At 45.5% G+C, this 20,240-nt stretch overlaps 2 protein-coding genes across 10 annotated transcripts; one reads left to right on the top strand and one right to left on the bottom strand.

Annotated features, from left to right (window-relative positions):
- Positions 1 to 1,150: 1,150 nt before the first annotated feature.
- Positions 1,151 to 18,385, bottom strand: LOC9272170 (probable ubiquitin-conjugating enzyme E2 25). Of its 9 annotated transcripts, XR_010742457.1 has the most exons (13): positions 18,055 to 18,385; positions 17,082 to 17,113; positions 16,291 to 16,380; positions 15,654 to 15,680; positions 14,745 to 14,980; positions 14,594 to 14,657; positions 13,801 to 13,939; positions 11,783 to 11,889; positions 11,339 to 11,686; positions 10,871 to 11,012; positions 10,156 to 10,265; positions 7,107 to 7,281; positions 1,151 to 1,451 (listed from the first exon to the last, which is right to left on the bottom strand). XR_010742457.1 is itself a non-coding variant. In XM_015766746.3 (9 exons), exons 1-8 carry the CDS (start codon positions 18,135 to 18,137, stop codon positions 11,784 to 11,786), a joined length of 777 nt encoding a protein of 258 aa, XP_015622232.1. In that variant the 5' UTR covers positions 18,138 to 18,385; the 3' UTR covers positions 11,130 to 11,686; position 11,783. The 9 variants fall into 9 exon arrangements, 4 of the variants coding, with proteins under 4 accessions (XP_015622232.1, XP_025879925.1, XP_015622225.1 ...); XR_010742448.1 differs by lacking the exon at positions 17,082 to 17,113; XR_010742450.1 differs by lacking the exons at positions 7,107 to 7,281; positions 17,082 to 17,113.
- Positions 3,570 to 5,534, top strand: LOC136354928 (uncharacterized). Its single transcript, XM_066306790.1, has 2 exons — positions 3,570 to 4,247; positions 4,995 to 5,534. Exons 1-2 carry the CDS (start codon positions 3,570 to 3,572, stop codon positions 5,532 to 5,534), a joined length of 1,218 nt encoding a protein of 405 aa, XP_066162887.1.
- Positions 18,386 to 20,240: the final 1,855 nt, after the last annotated feature.

The raw sequence follows: 20,240 nt of genomic DNA, 5'->3' as shown, positions 1-20,240 counted from the left end.
TTCCTCATCGGCCGCCACCTACCGCGACCCCCTCCTCGGCAACCGCCTCCCACCTGCCTGTCGACGGGATGGTAAGCTCGAGCTCCGCCTCTGCTCCTGCGGCGCGGGGGCCTCGACCGAGTTGGAGCCGCACATGGGCAGGAACTCGGCGCCACTCCCCGCCGACGACGAGGCTGGCGCCCTCCGCTTGGCTCCGCCGCCCATCGGCTTCGGGCGCAACCACTCCGCCCTCGCGTCCACCGCCGCTGCCCACTCTGCCCCGTCGGCTTCACACCGTCGTTCGCCCGCCGCCACCCCCCACTCGACCCCGCTGCTCTACCACCCACGCGAAGATAGGGGAGAAGAAGGGTGAGAGAGGAGAAATAAATTGCTACTGACTGACGTGGGGCCCATGTGGGCCCCACCATATTTATTTGTTGTGTAGCTGACATGTGGGCCCCACTTTTTTATTATTATTTTTATGTAGCTGACATGTGGGCCCACGGTTTTTATTATTTTTCCTATATATAATTGCCACGTAAGCGCCACATCAATGCCACGTGGGATAGACCTAATCAAATTAGCCACGTAAGCGCTACATCAGCCAAAACCACCCTCAAAACCGCCGAGGGACCTAATCTAGGGAGCCGCTGTGTCTGGTTTTCTGGTAGAGGGACGAAAATCGGATTCGTTGACAAGTTAAGGGACCTAAAGTGAACTTATTCCAAGGCATTAATGCAGCTGTCTATGGGCCTTTGTTGGGCTACGTGTATGGCCCAGATGGTTGTCAGCCAGCTAGTGAAAATCCCAAGGGCTGGCCCAAGGAACTAAATTTTCATCGATTACTTACTCCCTTCGTCCGGTTTTAACTGTAGCTATGAATTTCCATGTCCAACTTTAATCGTCTACCTTGTTTAAAAAAAGAGTAAATTTCACAAAACTACATGTTTTATGGTTCAAGTTGTAGAAAACCACACACATTTTGACACTTGGCACTTAAGTACATATATTTTGGTAGTTTAGTTTCACAAAACCACATTATCGATGAATGGATTAATTCACCCGTGAGATAACGTGTTCGTTCCATCTAGAATGAGGACGTGGCATCCTATCCATTTAAAACATAATGTAACACCTCAGGTAACCATGTACCAAGAGTGCCACACCAAAATACACTCAAAACCATTAATTCCCAAAATTATTAGAAATTTCTGCAGTCTCCCCTATAAATACGGACATCCACGACAGACAGTTATAAGATAAATCAATAACGAAATTATTCGCCCATTCCAAGCCATCCTAGTTCCATAAATCCCACATAAAAATACGAACCAGAACTTTAATTGATCTTTACGAGTTTACGCAAAACTTATACTAAACAAGATCATAATCTAAAACCAAATTTTGGTTGTGCAATAAAGTATGTAATCCAAGGGTGCTACTCCCCCGTGCATGCCAATCTCAATGTGTACCTAAAATCAAATAAACACAAGAGTGAGTACGGAAATACTCAACAAGTACAACATGGAACTATAAAACACGTATACACATCATGTGCAATAAAACCTGAACAGAAAACTTCCTTTGAAAAGAATCACATTTCAACTTCAAACACCAAGTTAAAGACAATAGTAGTTCCCATCCCGAGCAAATATGAATTGAAATAGTAGTTTTCATCCCGGACAATTGTGAATACATCCGGAGGGAGCTCCGCCGTGCACGAATCAAAGCGTCAACGCCGCGACTATGCGCGCGACGTGCTGAACCTAGCTCTAGTAAGCTCAGTTGCTCCGCCAGCCTGTGCGGCGGCTCCGGTCTCCTTCTCCCTGGAAGACGGCCATGGCCGTCTGTACCCCCATAATGACGCCATGGTCGTCATTACGGCCCATATCGCGGAGGCCAACATCCACCGAATTCTCGTGGACGGAGGCAGCTCAGCGGACATCTTGTTCATAACTCCCTTCGACCAAATGAGGATTCCTCGAAGCCGGCTAAGCAAGGTTCGTTGGCCCTTGAGGGGCTTCAGCGGGGATACGGTGGAAGCGCTCGGGCTGATAACTCTCCCGGTCTCCTTCGGTAGAGGCCGGAGTGCCCGGACAAAGCAGGTCACCTTCGATGTCGTCGACCTCCCATATGCTTACAACGCAATAATGGGAAGGGGCTCCCTGAACAAGTTCGGGGCAGCCATCCACTAGAATTATTTGTGCACGAAGATGCCCGGCCCTGCCGGCGTGATCACAGTAAGGGGCGATCAGCTCGGGGCTAGGAAAATCGCGTACGGGCACGAGCCGCAGGCCGAGGCCAGGCACGTGCATGAGGTGGACGGTGCCGACCCGGAGTGTACTGTCCGCTTCGTCAAGCCAGAGGCAGACGAGGGGACGCACGGGTTGCACCCTGACCCAGCCCACTCGAAGCGGGCCTTCCGGCTCGGAGACGGGTTGGCAAGCGACGTGGAGGTGGCCATCGTGGCCGTCCTTCGAGAGAACCTAGACGTCTTCGCATAGTCCGCTTCGGACCATAAGGGCGTCGACAGATGCATTACGGAGCATCGCCTAGACGTCCACCCGGGGGCCCGGCCGGTGCGCCAGGGGCTCCGGAAGATGTGTCCGCCGAGCGGGCCTAGGCAGCCCGCGAAGAAGTGAAGAAATTGCTCGAGGCTAGGGTCATTCGTGAGGTCCAGTTCTCCGAGTGGCTCTTAAACCCAGTGCTCGTCAACAAGGCCAACGGCAAGTGGTGGATGTGCATCGACTTCACCGCCCTAAACAAGGCATGCCCCCGGGACCCCTTATTGCTGCGTCGCATTGACTAGCTGGTCGATTCCACGGCAGGCTGTGAGCTCTTGAGCTTCCTGGATGCTTACTCCAGCTACCATTAGATCTGCCTGGCTCCGGAGGATAAGGCCAAGACCAGTTTCGTCACTCCTGACAGGGTGTACCGTTACATCCGGATGCCCTTTGGCCTTCGAAATGCCCAGCTGATCCACTCCGCGCTAAAGGCCCAGCTGGGCCGCAACGTCGAAGCGTACATTAACGACGTTGTGATCAAGAGCAAGCTGGCTTCGGACCACGTCGCAGACCTCCGAGAGACGTTCGATAGCTTGCGGAGAGCGGGCATCAAGTTGAACCCCGAGAAGTGTACCTTCGGCGCGACAAGGGAAAGCTCCTGGGCTACCTCGTCTCTAAGAGGAGGATAGAGGCCAATCCAGAGAAAATCAAGGCCAAAGAAGTGCAGCGCCTTACGGGACGCCTGGCCTCCCTCTCGCGTTTCCTGGCCAAATCCGCGGAGAACTGCCACCCCTTCTTTGTTGTGCTCCGAGGTGCATCGCCCTTCCGATGGACGCCGGAGTGTCAGCAAGCTTTCGAGGGCCTTAAAGAACACCTATCCAAGTTGACGGCACTAGCGACTCCTCCCTCGGGCCAATGGCTGCTATTGTACATGGCTGCTTCGCTCGCCGCGGTGTCGGCGGTCCTGGTGCTGGAAGACGACTCCGGGCCGAAGCCGCTGCAACGCCCGTGTACTACGTTTCGGAGGCCTTGGCGGGCCCTAAAACATGGTACACAGAGCCGAAAAAAATGGCATACTTACTGGTCATGGCCTCCCGGAAGCTCCGGCACTACTTCCTGGCCCACGACATCATGGTGCTGACCTCTTATCCGCTGGGCGATATGCTCCGGAACAGAGAGGCCACAGGCCGAATCGGCAAATGGGCTATCGAGTTGGCGTCTTTCACCATCTCCTTCGTATCTCGGTCGGCTATCAAGTCACAGATCCTGGCGGATTTCATCGTGGAACGGACCAGGCCTTGCTCCGATCAGCCGGAGCCTCCTGTGGAGGAGGTCTGGATAGCCCTAACCAACGGAGCATGCAACGCTTTCGGTGCGTCTTTCGCCATCTCCTTCATATCTCGGTCGGCTATCACTTCGCCTATTGGGCGGTCCGCGTCATTCGCAGCTCGGTTGGAATTCCCGACCACCAATAACACCGCCGAGTACGAGGCCATTATGCTGGCCCTTCGCAAAGCACGGGCAATGGGCGCCCAGTGCCTCGTGATCCACACAGACTCGCAGGTTGTCGCCGGGCATATCGACAAGTCATATCAAGCTCGCAGCCCGGAGCTCGCCAAGTACCTGGAAGCGTTTCGCAAGGCCGAGGCTTGCTTTCGGGGCATCACAGTGTCCGGAGTCCCCCGAGCCACGATAGCGGACGTCGATGCCCTGGCAAAGGCGGCCGCCGGTAGTACGCTGCTGCCTTCGCACGTACTCTACGAGGTATTGCGCTCCCCGGCCGCATCCGACACAGACGCGCCTGCCGCCGAGGTCGCAGTGATCGACACGTAGCCCGATTAGCGGCTGCAGATAACAGACATCTTGACGGGTCGCGCCAAGCCTTCTTCTGCAACGGAGCATCAGCGCTTTCGCCAGCGCGCAAGGGGCTACGTGCTGGTCGAGGGGGCCTTTTACGATAGGAGTTTGTGCACCCGTCTTGCGGTGCGTCAGCCGAAGCCAAGGGGCGGAGCTCCTCAAAGAACACGACGGGCACTGCGGGATGCAGCTCGCTCTGCGAACCTTGGTAGCCAAGACGCTCCGGCAGGGGCTGTACTGGCCCACGATAGCAGCTGACGCGGAGCACTTGGTATGCCATTGCCAGGGGTGCCAGTGGATGAGGCGAGCTTCGCACATGCCCCCCACTAGGCTGACACTGATTCCGCCCGTGTGGCCCTTCGCACGGTGGGGCATAGACATCGTTGGGCTGCTGCCTCGGGCCCCAGGGAACATGCGCTTCGCCTTGGTAGCAGTTGAGTACTTGTACTTCTCCAAGTGGGTAAAGGCGGAGGCCCTAGCATCCATAACCGCAAGGACAATACAACGCTTCGTTTGGCGCAACATCATGTGCCGGTTCGAGGTGCCCAGGCACCTAACGATGGACAATGGGCATCAGTTTGACTTCGACAGCTTCAAGAACTTCTGCGAAGGCATGGTACAGAGCTGTGTTTCGCCTCCGTCTGTCATCCGTAGAGTAACGAAGCGGTGGAGCGGGCGAATGGCAACATTCTCTCCTCCCTCAACAAGCGTCTGGTCGACGCTTCGCGCGGTACATGGGCGGATGAACTCCCCGCCGTACAGTGGGGCCACTGCACCTCGGTGACCTGGGCCACCGGCTTTACCCCGTTCAAGCTCCTTTTCGGAGACGAGGCCATGACCCCCGCGGAGATCAAGGGTCAATCACTGCGAGTCGTCCTTCCGGAGCACGCTGGCGAGCGCGAGGTCTCGGTGGACCACGTCGAGGAGATGAGGATGGCTGCAGCCAAGAAACTACGAAAATACATCGTAGCGACGCAGCTATGGTATAACAAGAAAGTGGCCCCACGAGCATTTAGTCTGAGCGAGGCCGTCCTAAGGCGCGCCCTGAGCCCCAGCAAGCTACAGAACAAATGGGAAAGCCCCTTCCTGGTGGCGGGAACCGGCACATGCGGAGCTTGTCACCTGACGGAGCTCGATGGGACCCCTCTCCCGTGCTCATGGAATGCTTACCTCCTCAAATGGTATTGCATCTAAGAGAGTTTAGCCTTATGAATGTTGGCCTCCGGCCCGAGGCCAGTTGTGATGTCATGACTTTTGTGCTAATGAAAAATATTATGCTCCGTGTTCAAAAAGCCACGTGTTTATTCACTTAGTTGGAAACGGGAAGTTACCGCGCGGCAAGCTCTCCGGGGTCTTGTTGCGTGGCCCCTATTAGACGACGTGTTGCCCCCTTGTGGGCGTAGCTAGGCCCCCCGCTTAAAAAGCCATCGTTGAGACCGCTCCGGCTCCGGCCGAGCGAAGTAAATCTCCGTGGCACGTCATCGTCGAGACCGCTCTGGCCCTCGCCGAGCGAAGTAAATCTCCGTGGCCAAGCTCGCGTCAATACCACTCTGGCTCCGGCCAAGCGAAGTAAATCTCCGCAGCTTTACTAAAAAAACAAAACAAAAAAAAATGCCATCGTTGAGACCGCTCCGGCTCCGGTCGAGCAAAGTGAATCTCCGTGGCACGCCATCGTCGAGACCGCTCCGGCCCTCACCGAGCGAAGTAAATCTCCGTGGCCAAGCTCGCGTCGAGACCGCTCTGGCTCCGGCCAAGCGAATTAAATCTCCGTAGCTTTACTTAAAAAAATGCCATTGTTGAGACCGCTCCGGATCCGGCCGAGCGAAGTGAATGTCCGTGGCACGCCATCATCGAGACCTCTCCGGCCCTCGCCGAGCGAAGTAAATCTCCGTGGCCAAGCTCGTGTCGAGACCACTTTGGCTCCGCCGAGCAAAGTAAATCTCTGCAGCTTTACTCAAAAAAGGGGGGGAGCGGAGTACGGCAAGGAGTATGATGGTTAAAGGATTTTTTTTTTCATTAGTAAGGTAGGCTAACATTTACAACGTACATTCCGACTATACAACAAAAAGAAACAAGGGCGTCCTAACGAGGTCGCTTGCGAAGACCTAGCCAAAAGGGCATCCCGCGACAGTAGACCATCTCGTTGGGAACGCCCCCGCCTCCGCCTCCGGATCCGCGATGAGCCTCCCGAGGAGGCACCTGCGAACTCTCACCCCGGACGCGACCTGCGGAGCGCTTGGTAGGGCGTCGACGGGGTTAGATCCCGTGAGAAGGATGGTAACCAAGCCCTAGCGCCTCCACAGCGGACCGTATACTGGAGCCCGGCTGCGGCGCGTCAAAAACGCTGAAGTCTAAATCGTCTTCGCCAAGGGGAAGAGGCGACCACCCCTCCGCATCGAAGTCCGAGTCCTCGTCGGAGGTCTCCTAGTGGAAGGAGTTGGAGGAGCTCGCTCCGCTCCGGATGCCAGGCTGAGCAACTCCGGGTGCAGGCAATGAAGGGCTGGTCGCGTTCGGAGTCACGGCCATCACGACAGCGATCGTCGGCAGCAATTCCCTCCGACCGACCTTCGGAGCGAGAGCTAGAGCGGAGGAGGAAGCTGGAACCTGCGTTCAGAACGGGCCGGAACGACCGGGAGCACAGAGTGGCAAAAGCTGAGCTTTTCATTAAAATAAACCTAAGTACATACTACTGCCGAGCTACGCTCCACCTATATAGGCCCTCCAAGGGAAAGAAAAAAAACTAGATGCGAGGGCGTGGTCCTAGACCTTTGAGGCGTCCTTCCCCAGCGTCGCCGAAGCCATAGCCACCACCGCTGCATCGTGGCCGAGAATGCGGGCCAGACCGTCCAAGTGAAGTCGTCGGCGTCCTTCCTTGACGAGTTCGCCCCGGAGCCCGAGGCGAGCATGGCAGTGATATTTGAAGAATCGATGCATGAAGAACCTTTCAAAATCAAGAAATCGAAGAGAAAAGTTTGTAATTGAATAAATCAAACTGGAAAAAAGCAAGTTGAAACTCAAGGGTGAAAAAACAACCGGTAAGTGAGGAACCAAATTAAAGTTTTAAAGTCCAAATAACAAATCAAAACCATTGAGTAAAACGTTCGAATATAAATAAATCCAACTAAAAACATAAAGATTAAACGAGGATGGAAAATGAAGCGTCGAGGGACAAAAAAAAAAGCCGCAAGACTGAAATGTAAGCAAATATTTCCTTTTCACAACCTAGTAACCATAAGTTCAAACAAGCTTACGGAAATTGGCATTTCAGAAATAAAATAAAGCTTTAAAGTCCAAAAGGAAGTTCCAAAAAGAGAGTTTGTAATTGAAGAAATCAAACTAAAAAAAAAACAAGTTGAAACTCAAGGGTGAAAAAACGACCGGAAAGTGAGGAACCAAATTAATTTTTTTGAAGTCAATATAGCATATCAAAACCATTAAAAGAGAAAAACATTCTAAGATAAATAAATCCAACTAAAAACAAAAAGTTTAAACAAGGACGGAAAACGAAGCGTCGAGAAACAAACAAGCCACAAGGTTGAAATGTGAGCAAATATTTTCTTTTCACAAATTAGTAAGCATAACTTCATAGAAAATTACGTAAAATTATAATTCAAAAGTAAAATAAAGCTTTAAAGTCCAAAGGGAAGTTCTAGAAAGAGAGTTGGTAATTGAAGAAATCAAACAGAAAATACCAAGTTGAAACTCAAGGAAACGGTAAGTGAGGAACCAAATTAAGTCCAAATAGCAGATCAAAACCATTAATACAGAAGAAGAAATCCAATTAAAAACATAAAGTTAAATGACAACGGAAAATGGAGCGTCGAGGGAAAAAAAGCCACAGGGTTGAAATGTAAACAAATATTTTCTTTTCACAAGCTAGTAAGCATAACTTCATAGAAAATTACGGAAAATGTGATTTCAGAAGAAAAATAAAGCTTTAATGTCCAAAGGGAAGTTCCAAAAAGAGAGTTTGGTAATTGAAGAAATCGAACTAAAAATACCTAGTTGAAACTCAAGGAAGAAAAAACAACAGGTATCTAAAGAACCAGATTAAAGTTTTAAAGTCCAAATAGCAGATCAAAACCATTAATAGAGAAGAACGTTCGAAGATATATAAATTCAAATAAAAACATAAAGTTTAAACGAGGACGGGAAATGAAACCTCGAGGGACAAAAAAAGCCACAAGGTCCAATACAAGCAAATATTTTCTTTTTGAAAATAGCATAACCAAAAAAACATAAGACTAAGAGGCCTTCTTTTTTAAAAAAGAACACCAATCTCTAAAAATCCAATCATAAGTACCAAGCTAAAGCGGAAGAGTTCAAGTAGAGAATAGGTCCGAAATCTTAAGAAAGTATTTATGGATAAAAGGAAACACCGACTTAAAAGTGTCCAGGAAGAAACCAATTCACTGTTTTTATGGAGGGAACAGATTACAAATTAAAAGAGTCACGTGTGAACTAGAATATCCTATTTCTATAGTTGGGAGTACCAAATTAAAAAAAAACAAATCTGAATTTTCTGAATCCCAAAAAAAGTATCAAGGATGAAACCAAGGAATTGCAAAACAAATCATAATTTTTGGATAATAAATTAGAAATACCAAATTAAAGCTTTAGAAAATTGATTGAAGTGCAAAGCAACAGATGATTAAAAAAAAGAAACATCAACTTTAATAAAAGCATTTAGGCATATAGAACTGAATCTGTCAAGTCCAAATATTAGCATACAGTAAGAAACCAATAGTATTAAATGCCATGCAAGAAACGAAATAAGGTCCAAAGTAGAGTCTCAATCCAATCTGAAATGCAGAATTAAAGCTTTAAAACACAAACAAAAACATCGAACACACAAAAGTTAACACCAAATTCCGAACAAAAAACAATTGTAGGTTAGAAACTGGACATGTATAATCCATATAAATGTATTGATTACAAAATCGAGAAATGTTATTAAAAATAATCAAGGGATGTTACTCATTGTTTAGAATACCAAAAGAAGTTTCGAGAAGAGAGGAGAATGTTTGTTGCTCTTTGTATTTTAAAGCTTCTAAACTAGTACTTGTAGCAGGTTTTCCATTTGTCTTCCTTTCTAGAAAAAAAAAACTTATCTTGGTACCCTTGTAATAAACTGGTTCTGTTGGGTATAAGCTGATAACGGAAGTTTACAGTAAAGAAATTTGCAAACATCTGAATATATGTCATCAATGTACTCTTGTACTTGAGAGAAATACCATATACATGAACAATGCAATAAATTTGTCCTTCCCAGTGTATTGAAATTTCCAAATTCGCATGCCCCTAACTACAGATACGGATTCGCATCCCCCCTCCCCCACACACACAGAAACACAATCCCAAAAAATCATTCATTACAAAGATAAATTAAAATTAGTTTAGTGCTTTCCTTTTTTTTTTTTTGACCAGGGCTTTCCTATTATTTTTTTAAAAGGTAAATCTGAGCCATAGTAGCCCTTAGCGACATTGAGTAGCCCAACCTATTATTGCCACGTTATAGAAGCAAGGCAACAGGACATCATTGTATTACCAAATACAAGAATAAATAACCCAAAGTTTTTAACTTACAAACAAAGGTACAATTCATTCTACTCTATGCCATCATTCTAACATGAAATTAGAAATAGCATCTTTTAGGCGATATCCTAAATTTTTTAATCAAACACGGGACAGAATCATATGAACCATACTATATTAATAACAGTTCAGGGAGTATATGTACAAGAATTACACATGCAAGGCATTTATGGAGAAAACAATGAAAACTAGATTTTCACTAACATAAAATAAAACTTACGATTGGAATATTGGGAATAGCATCTGTTAATGGTATAATGCCCTCTTCATTACTTGTGTGGGATTTAATAAACAACGTGGGTCAACAAAGCATTTGTCAAGTGCCAAAACCTGTCGTATGTTTCACATAATATCATTCAAATATTTGCTTTCACCTGATATCAAATAGCCAACCAGATTAATAAATCTCTGCTTCAATTAAATGCACAGCAGAGCAAATAGATTCCATTACCCTTAACATATTTGATCTATGAACTTTCCACTATAGCCTATGGTCAACTGAGATATAAGCTTGAACCAAGAAATGCAGTTACAAAAAGAGAATTATTATTGTTTAAGTCATGTGATACGCCAGCAAGCAAACTACTCATTTAGGTACCAGAACAACTGGATACTTTGTGCATAATCATCAAAACAGGACTCAGCAACAAGATAATTAATATGGCAGTAATAAAAGTAAAAGTATTGAGACAACTAAGGAGGTTCTAATAGGCAGCAAGTTTCAAACAATAGGACATGCAGAACCAAACGGATGTGATCTCAAGGATCGGGAAGAGATGTTAGCTAGAACTCCAGGTAAAACTATATTTGTTTGAATTACTACCAGATATATGGCCCAAAACTACCAGATATATGGCCCAAAATTTGAAATTACATCAAGTGAGAAATGCATATGGAACGGTTCAGAACATGGGCACAGGAAGTGAGGAACTCACAGCATCAGACATGGACTTGCACTTGTCACCACCAAATCAACCAAGTCAGAACACACATTGTAGCAGTTAACGCAGCAGAGCAACCCAAATGCGCCACAAGATACCTGCTTGACGTTAGGGTGCTTCTCCTTGCAGTCCTTCCCTGTGGAAACAAACACGTCACGCCAAATCGATCAGAACGCACACCCAAGGCACCTTGAATGGAGAACCAGCAGCACAAACTCACAGACCTAAGACTCACAGGGAGTAGACCAGGATGTAAAGGAAGAGGGTTCATTGCGATTGGGATTGGGATTGGCATTTACATGATGAAAGAGCAAACAAAAACAGGGAGCAGCTACACTACTGTAGGGCAATGCTAAGATCACAAAATGGGAAGAAACCAAAATGAAAGGAGAAAAAAAGAAAGCTTCCCCTAGCTTAACATGTCTCTCAGTCTCCACCAACTACATTTATCCTTAACCTTACCTACTACTCAACCAGCATACCCCGTCACGTACTTAACACCAGCAGCAGCAGCACGCATTTCTCCATGGCTAGATAATTTACATAATTGTACTTCTCTGGTACTGAGTCCTTGCTGAAATGGCTGGACGGATGGATAGATCATGGAAGAATCATGGATGGTGCAATCTGAGATGGAGTCCCAAGTCCAAGACAATGGAGTCATCTAGGATTGCAATGTCCAGCTCATGGAAAAATAAACGAACAAAACGGTGCCATTCTAACTCCCAGCATGCGCAAGTTGAGGCCATGTTGCCGTCTGATATGGTACGGTATGAATCTGTGGACGAGTTCTGGAGAGGCGCCAGCTAGCTGCATTGCAGAAATGAGCATTGATAAGCATCCATGACAGGTAAATATAAATGTAACATAAAAAGCGACTGTTCGAAAATGTTCTCGTTTACTTACTTCATGCTTGAAGTTGAACAGAGGAGGGAATGGACGACCATTTGCCATGGCAGGTGTGCATTGGGCTCTCGTAGCTCATCAAAGAAGGGATGTGCACATGCGTCAAGCTGCATATAATCAACCAAATGTTAAGCTCTTCGAAAATGCCGATGCTGCTTTAGAGATTATACTGTTTTCCAGCTAAAGCATAAGATTTAAACAAATAACAGCAACTTTTTCAAGTAGAGCACTAACAACTATATTTAACAGGCACATGCGACTGTATAGAAGTTGCACTCACTCTTAACCAGCCAACACACCAATTTGGTTTTGGACCGCTGGATATATTAATCTCTCTAAATGCCGTGGGATTGCTGGAAGTAGGGATGCCACGTCAGCTATCACTTTTGCAAAAAATGCCCCCGCAGTTCTGTTAATTACGTGCCAGGCCCCATTGCTGTCGTCCGTTGGATCTCGCACTAACGTCGACCTGACAAACCCACGTGTCCCTTTGTGGCTTCCTAAACCGTGCGCTCGTCAGATAGGGAATGAACGGCGCAGATGTCACCACACCGCACCAAAACCCTAGCCGTCCTCCTCCTCTCACCCGCGTCGTCACAACTAGCGCCGCCACCCATCCTCACCCGCGTGCCTCCTCACCCTCCTCCAGCCATCTTCACCGCGCCTCCGCCGCTCTCTCCGAGAGAGGCCGTCGCATAAGTCACCGGTGGATCTGGCGACAGGGAAGCGAGGGACACGAGTCGCCGCCACCATCTTCTCCTCTTCCATCTCCACCCCACCATCGCCTCCCTCGCCCTTGCCCTCGCCCTCTTCTAATCGCTCTCCACTCCATTAAGTGCCAGATCCGAGTGATGGCTAGGACGCCAGGGACGACAAGAGAGATTGAGAGCGGCGGCTCGGCCACGACTAGGACAACAATAACAAGCCATGACTATACCAACGTATGGCGACGACTCGGCTAAACCCTATTTGGTATGCAGTTCTACTTAAAGCAATGAACGATTTTTCCCTTTGTGTTGTACTATGATTTCCATCTACTATATGCAAGTGTACCTATTTGATCTAGCCACTGATCCTCCCTGTTCTTGGTTTGCTGCTCATTATTAGTTCAACATGAATGATATATGTGGTCCTATTTAGGTTTAGCTGTTTATGCTATGAGCAGGTTTTTATTGGTTAATTTGTTGCCCGCTATTTTTGTACACAGGATGATAATACATATGCATTGATGGTATTCTTTGTGGATGATCTTACAATGGCAATGGTTCTCACGAAAGATTCTATGTAAACCTAACAATCTTGGCATACTATCACATCCAACCTTTCAATTTGGCCACACTGAAGGTACCATTCTTTTATTCTCCATTTTTTGACTTAATTTCTTGATCTGTATGTAATAGCAAGTTTTTTTTCCCTTTTTATTGACTTAATTTCTTAATCTCTATGTAGTAGCAAGCTTATTCCAGGTCTATGGATTATACATTAACAGTTCTTCCTACCATGCAAAACTTACATATTATTTTTTGCAAAGCAACTGCTATGTTAAAAAGATTGCAACAGTTGATGAAGAGAAGTATTTTACGTCATGTGATACGCCAGCAAGCAAACTACTCATTTAGGTACCATAACAACTGAATACTTTGTGCATAATCATCAAAACAGGACTCAGCAACAAGATAATTAATATGGCAGTAATAAAAGTAAAAGTATTGAGAGAACTAAGGAGGTTCTAATAGGCAGCAAGTTTCAAACAATAGGACATGCAAAACCAAGCGGATGTGATCTCAAGGACCGGGAAGAGACGTTAGCTAGAACTCCTGGCAAAACTATATTTGTTTGAATTACTGCCAGATATATGGCCCAAAAGTGGAACACAGCAATTTGAAATTACATCAAGTGGGAAATGCATATGGTAATGAACTTTCTGTACACGTTGCATATTATTTTAAAGAGGTTATACCAATGGTGGTAGTAACATGAAAATAATGGTGGAAAGCATGTGTGAAGTGCTTTCATACCGGTGGGATTGTGGGTATTCAGAAGGAAAGTGAACATCAAAGAAGAACAGACCATCATGATATGGAGTTTCAGCTGGCCCAACAATGGCAGCCCTCAGCAGATCAATCCTATCCTCATAAACTCTAACATAGATAGATTCTGCATGATTGAAACCAGACTGAGATGCAAGTTTCTAGTATTGAAGACATCAGCTAATTTCAGTCACAGTTGCTCTAAACGAAAAACTTAAGGCGCAAATGTAAACTGTATGTAATGATACTTGTGATACATTAGCTTCCTTCAGCAACATGATTTGAGATATGTACATTCTTTTCCATTTGTCCCATTACCCAAACTTAGCAAGATTAAGTTCTGAAGACTGTTATGCTTCTATGACAAGATTGCATGGAAAAGGGACGATAAATGCAGACCATAACTAAAAGATATGTGACACATTAACAAAAACTAACAGATAAACCAGATATAGCACGAATAAAGTATTTTATACATCAAGCATAGACAATGTCATTAGCTAGTTTGGGATTCAGCAACAGTTGTGACAAAACTCCCAACCACAAACAAATTGGTATAACCAATGAATATATCCTATTCAAACCCAAACAGAGCATGTGACTACCTTTAACTCAAGAAAGATTTCAAACATAGTCTGTTGGCATGTCAAACGGATCAGATATAATTGGCATAAAACAGAGGTCAGTATAAGAAAGGACCATTATATGTGTTCACCATCTAGGCACTGACGGTTTGATAAAATTGAATACAATGATTTGCCATATAAAAGCATGTACTGACCAGGTAGATCTTTCTGTAGAAGCCTCCATTCATTCTGGATTGTCTTCACCCAATCTTTGGAGGTCTGATCAGTGGCCACAGATAAAGACAGGAAATTAATTCACAGTTGGATCTATTGATAGAAATAGAATTCATAAAATGCACAGCTTACCTTCCCTGGTGAATTCTTTGCATAGTAATGATCAGAAAAATCTTGAACATCAAAATGGCTAAACGAATTGCAACCATCACTTTCAAATCCATATTCTGTCCTTGTCATTGATGATATAACACTTGAACATTCAGGCTCATGTTTTTGCACAGATAGCACAGTACCATTCCCAGTTGAAAAGGGATCCAAAAGGCTGTTGTTTGTACTGACATTTGCAGTGGGGTGTGGAGCGGCAACTGAAAGCCAGTAGAGTAACTAGTTTCAAACCAAGATGTTACAAAAAAACACACACCAATCTTAAAGACATAGATACAGAATGGGATACTGAAGCTCATTTAACTGCAAAAAAGAGGTTTAATTGCATCAATACTACCTACTGACACCAAAGCAAATAGTGATGAACATTTAGATAATGTGTAGTTCTGTTAAAGTAACAAATATCCCCTATTGGGGTAAACAGGGGGGTGGGGGTGCTATTTTTTTTTCATTTTAATTTTTTAAAAGAACAGGTTCAGCTACATGAAACATAAGAATTAGGGGCTGTTTAGATGGGGCTAAAACTTTTTAGTCCCTGTCACATTGGATGTTTGGACGCTAATTTGGAGTATTAAACATAGACTAATAAAAAAACTAATTTCATAAATGAGAGCTAATCCGCGAGACAAATTTTTTAAGCCTAATTAATCCATAATTATCAAAACTTTACTGTAGCATCACATTGTCAAATCATGGCGTAATTAGGCTCAAAAGATTCGTCTCACGAATTAGTCCAAGGTTATGGAATGGGTTTTGTAATTAGTCTATGTTTAATACTCTAAATAATGTGACAGGGACTTGGAATAAGTCCCTGTTTCCCAAACAGCCCCTTACAAAAACAAATAAGGAGGAACAAGTTGCATGAAAAGATACCTTTACAAAGAGGATTAATGGCTTTGCCTGCATGAAAATATTCTTTTATTAGAAAACTCCAGGCAGAAGAGCAAAACACTTGATTTTATCTTTCTGAAACAAAATAAGGAGAATTCCATGCTTCAGAGGGAGATGCGGATTTCGTGGCTGGGTATACAGGCTAATGAAATATTAAGTTTTTTTTTTCTATATACAGTTTAACAAACTTCAAAACAATATTGATCACCAAGACTCATGGATTCATAATACCAGACTATTCATAAGTTCACTCTCCAGTGAATATATCCAATCACACTAGTAGCACTCTCAATCTGTTGAGATTAAGTTTACTAAACATATCACATTTTGGTATACTTTGTTAACCTCAAAGCATCTGATATAGCAATAATGTACAGCAGCCACAATTATCCAATAATTTCAATCCATTATGACAACCCCATTTAATCTGCAGTATCCTTTCACCCGAAAACAAGTTCATATTTGAAAAAAAATGCAGAATTCATGGAAGAAAGAGTGCACAAAACGAACTGATAATATGCCATCAGATGAGGAAAGCATCCTAGGATTAATCAAACAAACAGAAGCAGCTGACATAAAGATGATGTTAAATAGGGGCAGTAGTGCAGCTGTGCAGCACCTTTCTTCTTGGAATCCTTCTTCTTCACACAAAATAGCTCGAGCACCTTGTTTAGAACCATCCTTAAAACCCACTTCACGCAAAACGCACCTGAAAAACATGAGACGCCATCATCAGAATTAGACAGCCAGAAAACAGAAATAGGCGTCGTCCACCATCTCCAAATAAATCATCTTCTCACCAAGCGTAACCGAAAAAGGAAGAAAAAAGGACACTATCTTTTGGAGAATCCCAACTCCCCCAAGCAACTACTAGTATTTTCTCCCTTTTATTTACTTTTTATTTTATTTACACTTCACTTCATCAGTGAACTTTTGGGTTGGGAACTCTTGTTCATCTGCCTCACCTGTCGGCGTCTAACTCCACACTCCAATTCCAATCAGTGACATGCGCGAAGGCTTGTCCAATACGATTGGGACACCATTACCCCCAAGAACAGACAACAAGAAAAAAGAAAGAAAGAAAAAAGAGAAGGAGAAGAGAGAACACATTGAAAGCAAGAAGCCAAGAAACGGCAACTACAGCAACAGAACAAATCCAACAAGGAAAAAACATATAAAAATAAAAAGGAATAAACTTGGACCGTCGCCATCTATGAACAGAGTATCCATCCATCCATCCACCCCAATTCCACAGAGAAAAAGAGAGATCGCGAAGGTGGTGGTAATCCCCCGATCATCAGCCACCGCCCATCACCCACGGCCGCGCCTCCACAAAATAAAAAAGGAAAAAAAGAACCCTTTCCCCGCAAGAACGACGGCTGCATCGATCAAAAAGGAGAAGAAGAAAACCTCGGGTTTGTCTGAGGTGGTCACGCTCTGCTCTGCAGTGGAGAGGGGGGGAGGAGGGTTTTAGTTGCAGGGCTCAGCAACAAGATAATTAATATGGCAGTAATAAAAGTAAAAGTATTGAGACAACTAAGGAGGTTCTAATAGGCAGCAAGTTTCAAACAATAGGACATGCAAAACCAAGCAGATGTGATCTCAAGGACCGGGAAGAGACGTTAGCTAGAACTCCTGGCAAAACTATATTTGTTTGAATTACTGCCAGATATATGGCCCAAAAGTGGAACACAGCAATTTGAAATAACATCAAGTGGGAAATGCATATGGAACGGTTCAGAACATGGGCACAGGAAGTGAGGATGCTGTAAGTTCCAGCTGTCGGGAACTTACAGTGTTGAACACTATGTGAACCAGTATAGGAAGCATATGGAGAAATTTTCATTGGCATAATGGCGTTTCTCAATGCAATGCAGTCTGTATCCCCAAAGAAAAAACATGGTGAGGAATTAATTCCGCAGTTCACTATAGAGTAGCACATTTCCTAATGCAACGTGTTTGCCGGGGCAGAGCAGCACATTTCCTAAAGCATAAGCTTAAACAAGTGGATGCAAAATGTGTGTAGCACCAGAAGAACTCCTGCAACGTAGATTGTCCAGTCTCCACTCTAAACATCTCCAATCCAGCACCCAAACACCCTAGGGAAATTCTCTAATTACTTTGGTCCGATAGCATCCCGTGATGTTCAGATAACCTACTACTCACATCCCCAAATTTCAGAGTAGTACGCAAATGAATTAATGCATCAATCTACTATCTAGAACTCGAATCATGCGACAGGCATCACATCACATTGATCTGATGAACGATCGATCGGAACGCGAAGCGCGCGCGCGCGCACCCATCGGAATCCCAAACGCGCGGTAGATCCCGCAACCGAGCCACCAAAAAGAAAACCTAGGGAGTTCACGGCGGATTGTACCTTGAGCGGAGCCAGCCCAAGAGCCCGCCACCGCGGCGGCCTCGGGGAAGACGAAGCGCGGGTGGAGGAGGCCGTTCGTCCATCGGCAGAATGCCACTCCCCTCGGGCCAGAACTCCGGCGTGCTCTGCTCGCGACCCCAACCGCCGCGGCCGCCATCGCCGCCTGGGGGGACCGGAAGCGCGAGCGCCCGAGAAGATCGCCGGATGGAGATCGCAGCCCCTCACCAGGATCCTCTCCTCTCCCCTGCTCTGCTCGCCGGATGGAGATCGCCGCCCCCTCCCATGCTCAGCCGCGACTCGTCTTGGCGGCGGCGCAAGCAGCGGGGGAGACAACGAGACGGGAGATTTCTCTTTCTTTTACGCGATACTACCGTTGGAGATATTACCGTTGGAGAAATATATGGGACGGTGTACCGTCTCAACGGTATAGTGTAGTTTATAAATTCTAATGGATTTTATCCATTAAATCTCACTATGGGCTGTTTAGAAGGGGTGTAAAGTTTTGGCGGGTCACATTGAATATACGGACACTAATTTAAATTATTAAACGCAGACTGATAAAAAAACTAATTACAGAATCCGCCTGTAAATGGCGAGACGAATTTATTAAGCCTAATTAATTCGTCATTAATAAATGTTTAGTGTAACACTATATTATCAAATAATGGCGCAATTAGACTTAAAAGATTTGTCTCGCAATTTATATGCAATCTGTGTAATTAATTATTTTTTTCGTTTATATTTAATACTCCATGCATGTGTCCAAACATTCGATGCGAGAGGGTGTAAAATATTGCTAGGAGATCTAAACAGGCCCGGATGTTTATATTTAATACTCCATGCATGTGTCAAAACATTCGATGCAAGAGAGTGTAAAATGTTGCTAGGAGATCTAAACAGGCCCGGATTTTTTCTCTCTCTGAAAACGTGTTATGTGCTGCCCTTTCATATTGGTGACCCTCAGGTCTACACTGACTACTGGCATTGCTCTTTTCTCCTACGGTACAAAAATAGCTATGAAATACTCCAATACGACACTACTCGTACACCTCTTTAGGTTTACATGGGTCATGTATCTGGTATCAGATCCACTACTAATATGTATAAGACCCGGTATCTAAATATCAGATCTGCAACAAATCTATATCATGCTTGATACCTAGGTATCGGATTCGTTACTCATAAGTATCAGACCCGATAACTCGTTATCTCATCTGCTATTTATAGGTATCATACTCATTACCTAGGTATTCAAACCTAGTAACTAGGTATCAGATCTGATACTCATGGGTATCATACGTGGTACTATTAGATATCAGATATGATACTCATATGTATAAGACCAAGTATCAGGATATTAGATATGATAGTCCAAAATTTGTCTCACAATACTAGAGAAGCTACTAGGGTTAACAAACGCAAGCAAATTCCAGGTCACGTGGGGTGGGGTAGGAGAGAGATGAATCAGAAAGAGATGTGGATGCTCACAGGTCAGCAGGATCCTATCCCATCCCCTGCTATGCTTGCCGCAAATGAAGATCGCCGCCCCTCCTATGTTCAGCCGCGACTCGTCTTCACGACGGTACAAGCAGCGGAGGAGACAACGAGACGGGAGATTTCTCTTTCTTTTACGTGATATTACCGTTGGAACGAGACGCGATTTTTACTACTCAAAAAAGAGGGAGATATTACCGTTGGAACGGTATACCCCTTTATTTCCAGGGGAATATAATTATTTGCCATATCCAAATACCCCCCTCTTAGATTTGTCCCTTTTTTTTTCTAGGAGACATCACGAAAACGTGACACAGCTGATAGACACTACAAAAACCGTGTAATTGGCTATAAGACACCGGTCGTATTATTTTATTATTTTCGGGTCAAAAGAGGTGAGATATTTTTTTAAATGCTCAGATTGCCCCTTCTCTTTCCTTCGTTTTCTCCTTCTCTTTCCTTGTTTTCCCCTTCCCATCGACTTCGCCGGGAACGGCACAGCGGCCTCGGAGGCGCGGTGGGGCGAGGTCAGCGTAGGCGACACTGGCGGCTAGGGCAGTTGACGGCATGGCGCGACCATGGAGGCGCGGCGTCCGGCCAGATCAATGACGGGCGGCTGACGGCAATGCCGATGTGGCGAGGCGTGACTGAGCGGAGGAGGAGCTCGGCCGGGCAGCGGCACCAAGCGCAGG

This window comes from Oryza sativa, chromosome 1 (genome assembly GCF_034140825.1).
Source record: "Oryza sativa Japonica Group chromosome 1, ASM3414082v1".
Lineage (NCBI taxonomy): Eukaryota > Viridiplantae > Streptophyta > Magnoliopsida > Poales > Poaceae > Oryza > Oryza sativa.
This window is presented reverse-complemented; position numbering and strand designations above follow the sequence as displayed.

What these genes read in the sequence shown, in the direction of transcription:
- LOC136354928 (XM_066306790.1), top strand. Translation starts at nt 3,570, where the DNA reads ATGGCCTCCCGGAAGCTCCGGCACTACTTCCTGGCCCACGACATCATG. An exon ending in CTTCGCACGTACTCTACGAG is followed by an intron (nt 4,248 to 4,994) that starts GTATTGCGCTCC and finishes TGTCATCCGTAG; the next exon opens with AGTAACGAAGCGGTGGAGCG.
- LOC9272170 (XM_015766739.3), bottom strand. Translation starts at nt 18,211, where the DNA reads ATGGCGGCCGCGGCGGTTGGGGTCGCGAGCAGAGCACGCCGGAGTTCT. An exon ending in TTGGGCTGGCTCCGCTCAAG is followed by an intron (nt 16,381 to 18,054) that starts GTACAATCCGCC and finishes CATGTTTTTCAG; the next exon opens with GTGCGTTTTGCGTGAAGTGG. An exon ending in TCTACAGAAAGATCTACCTG is followed by an intron (nt 13,940 to 14,593) that starts GTCAGTACATGC and finishes TCAATCATGCAG; the next exon opens with AATCTATCTATGTTAGAGTT.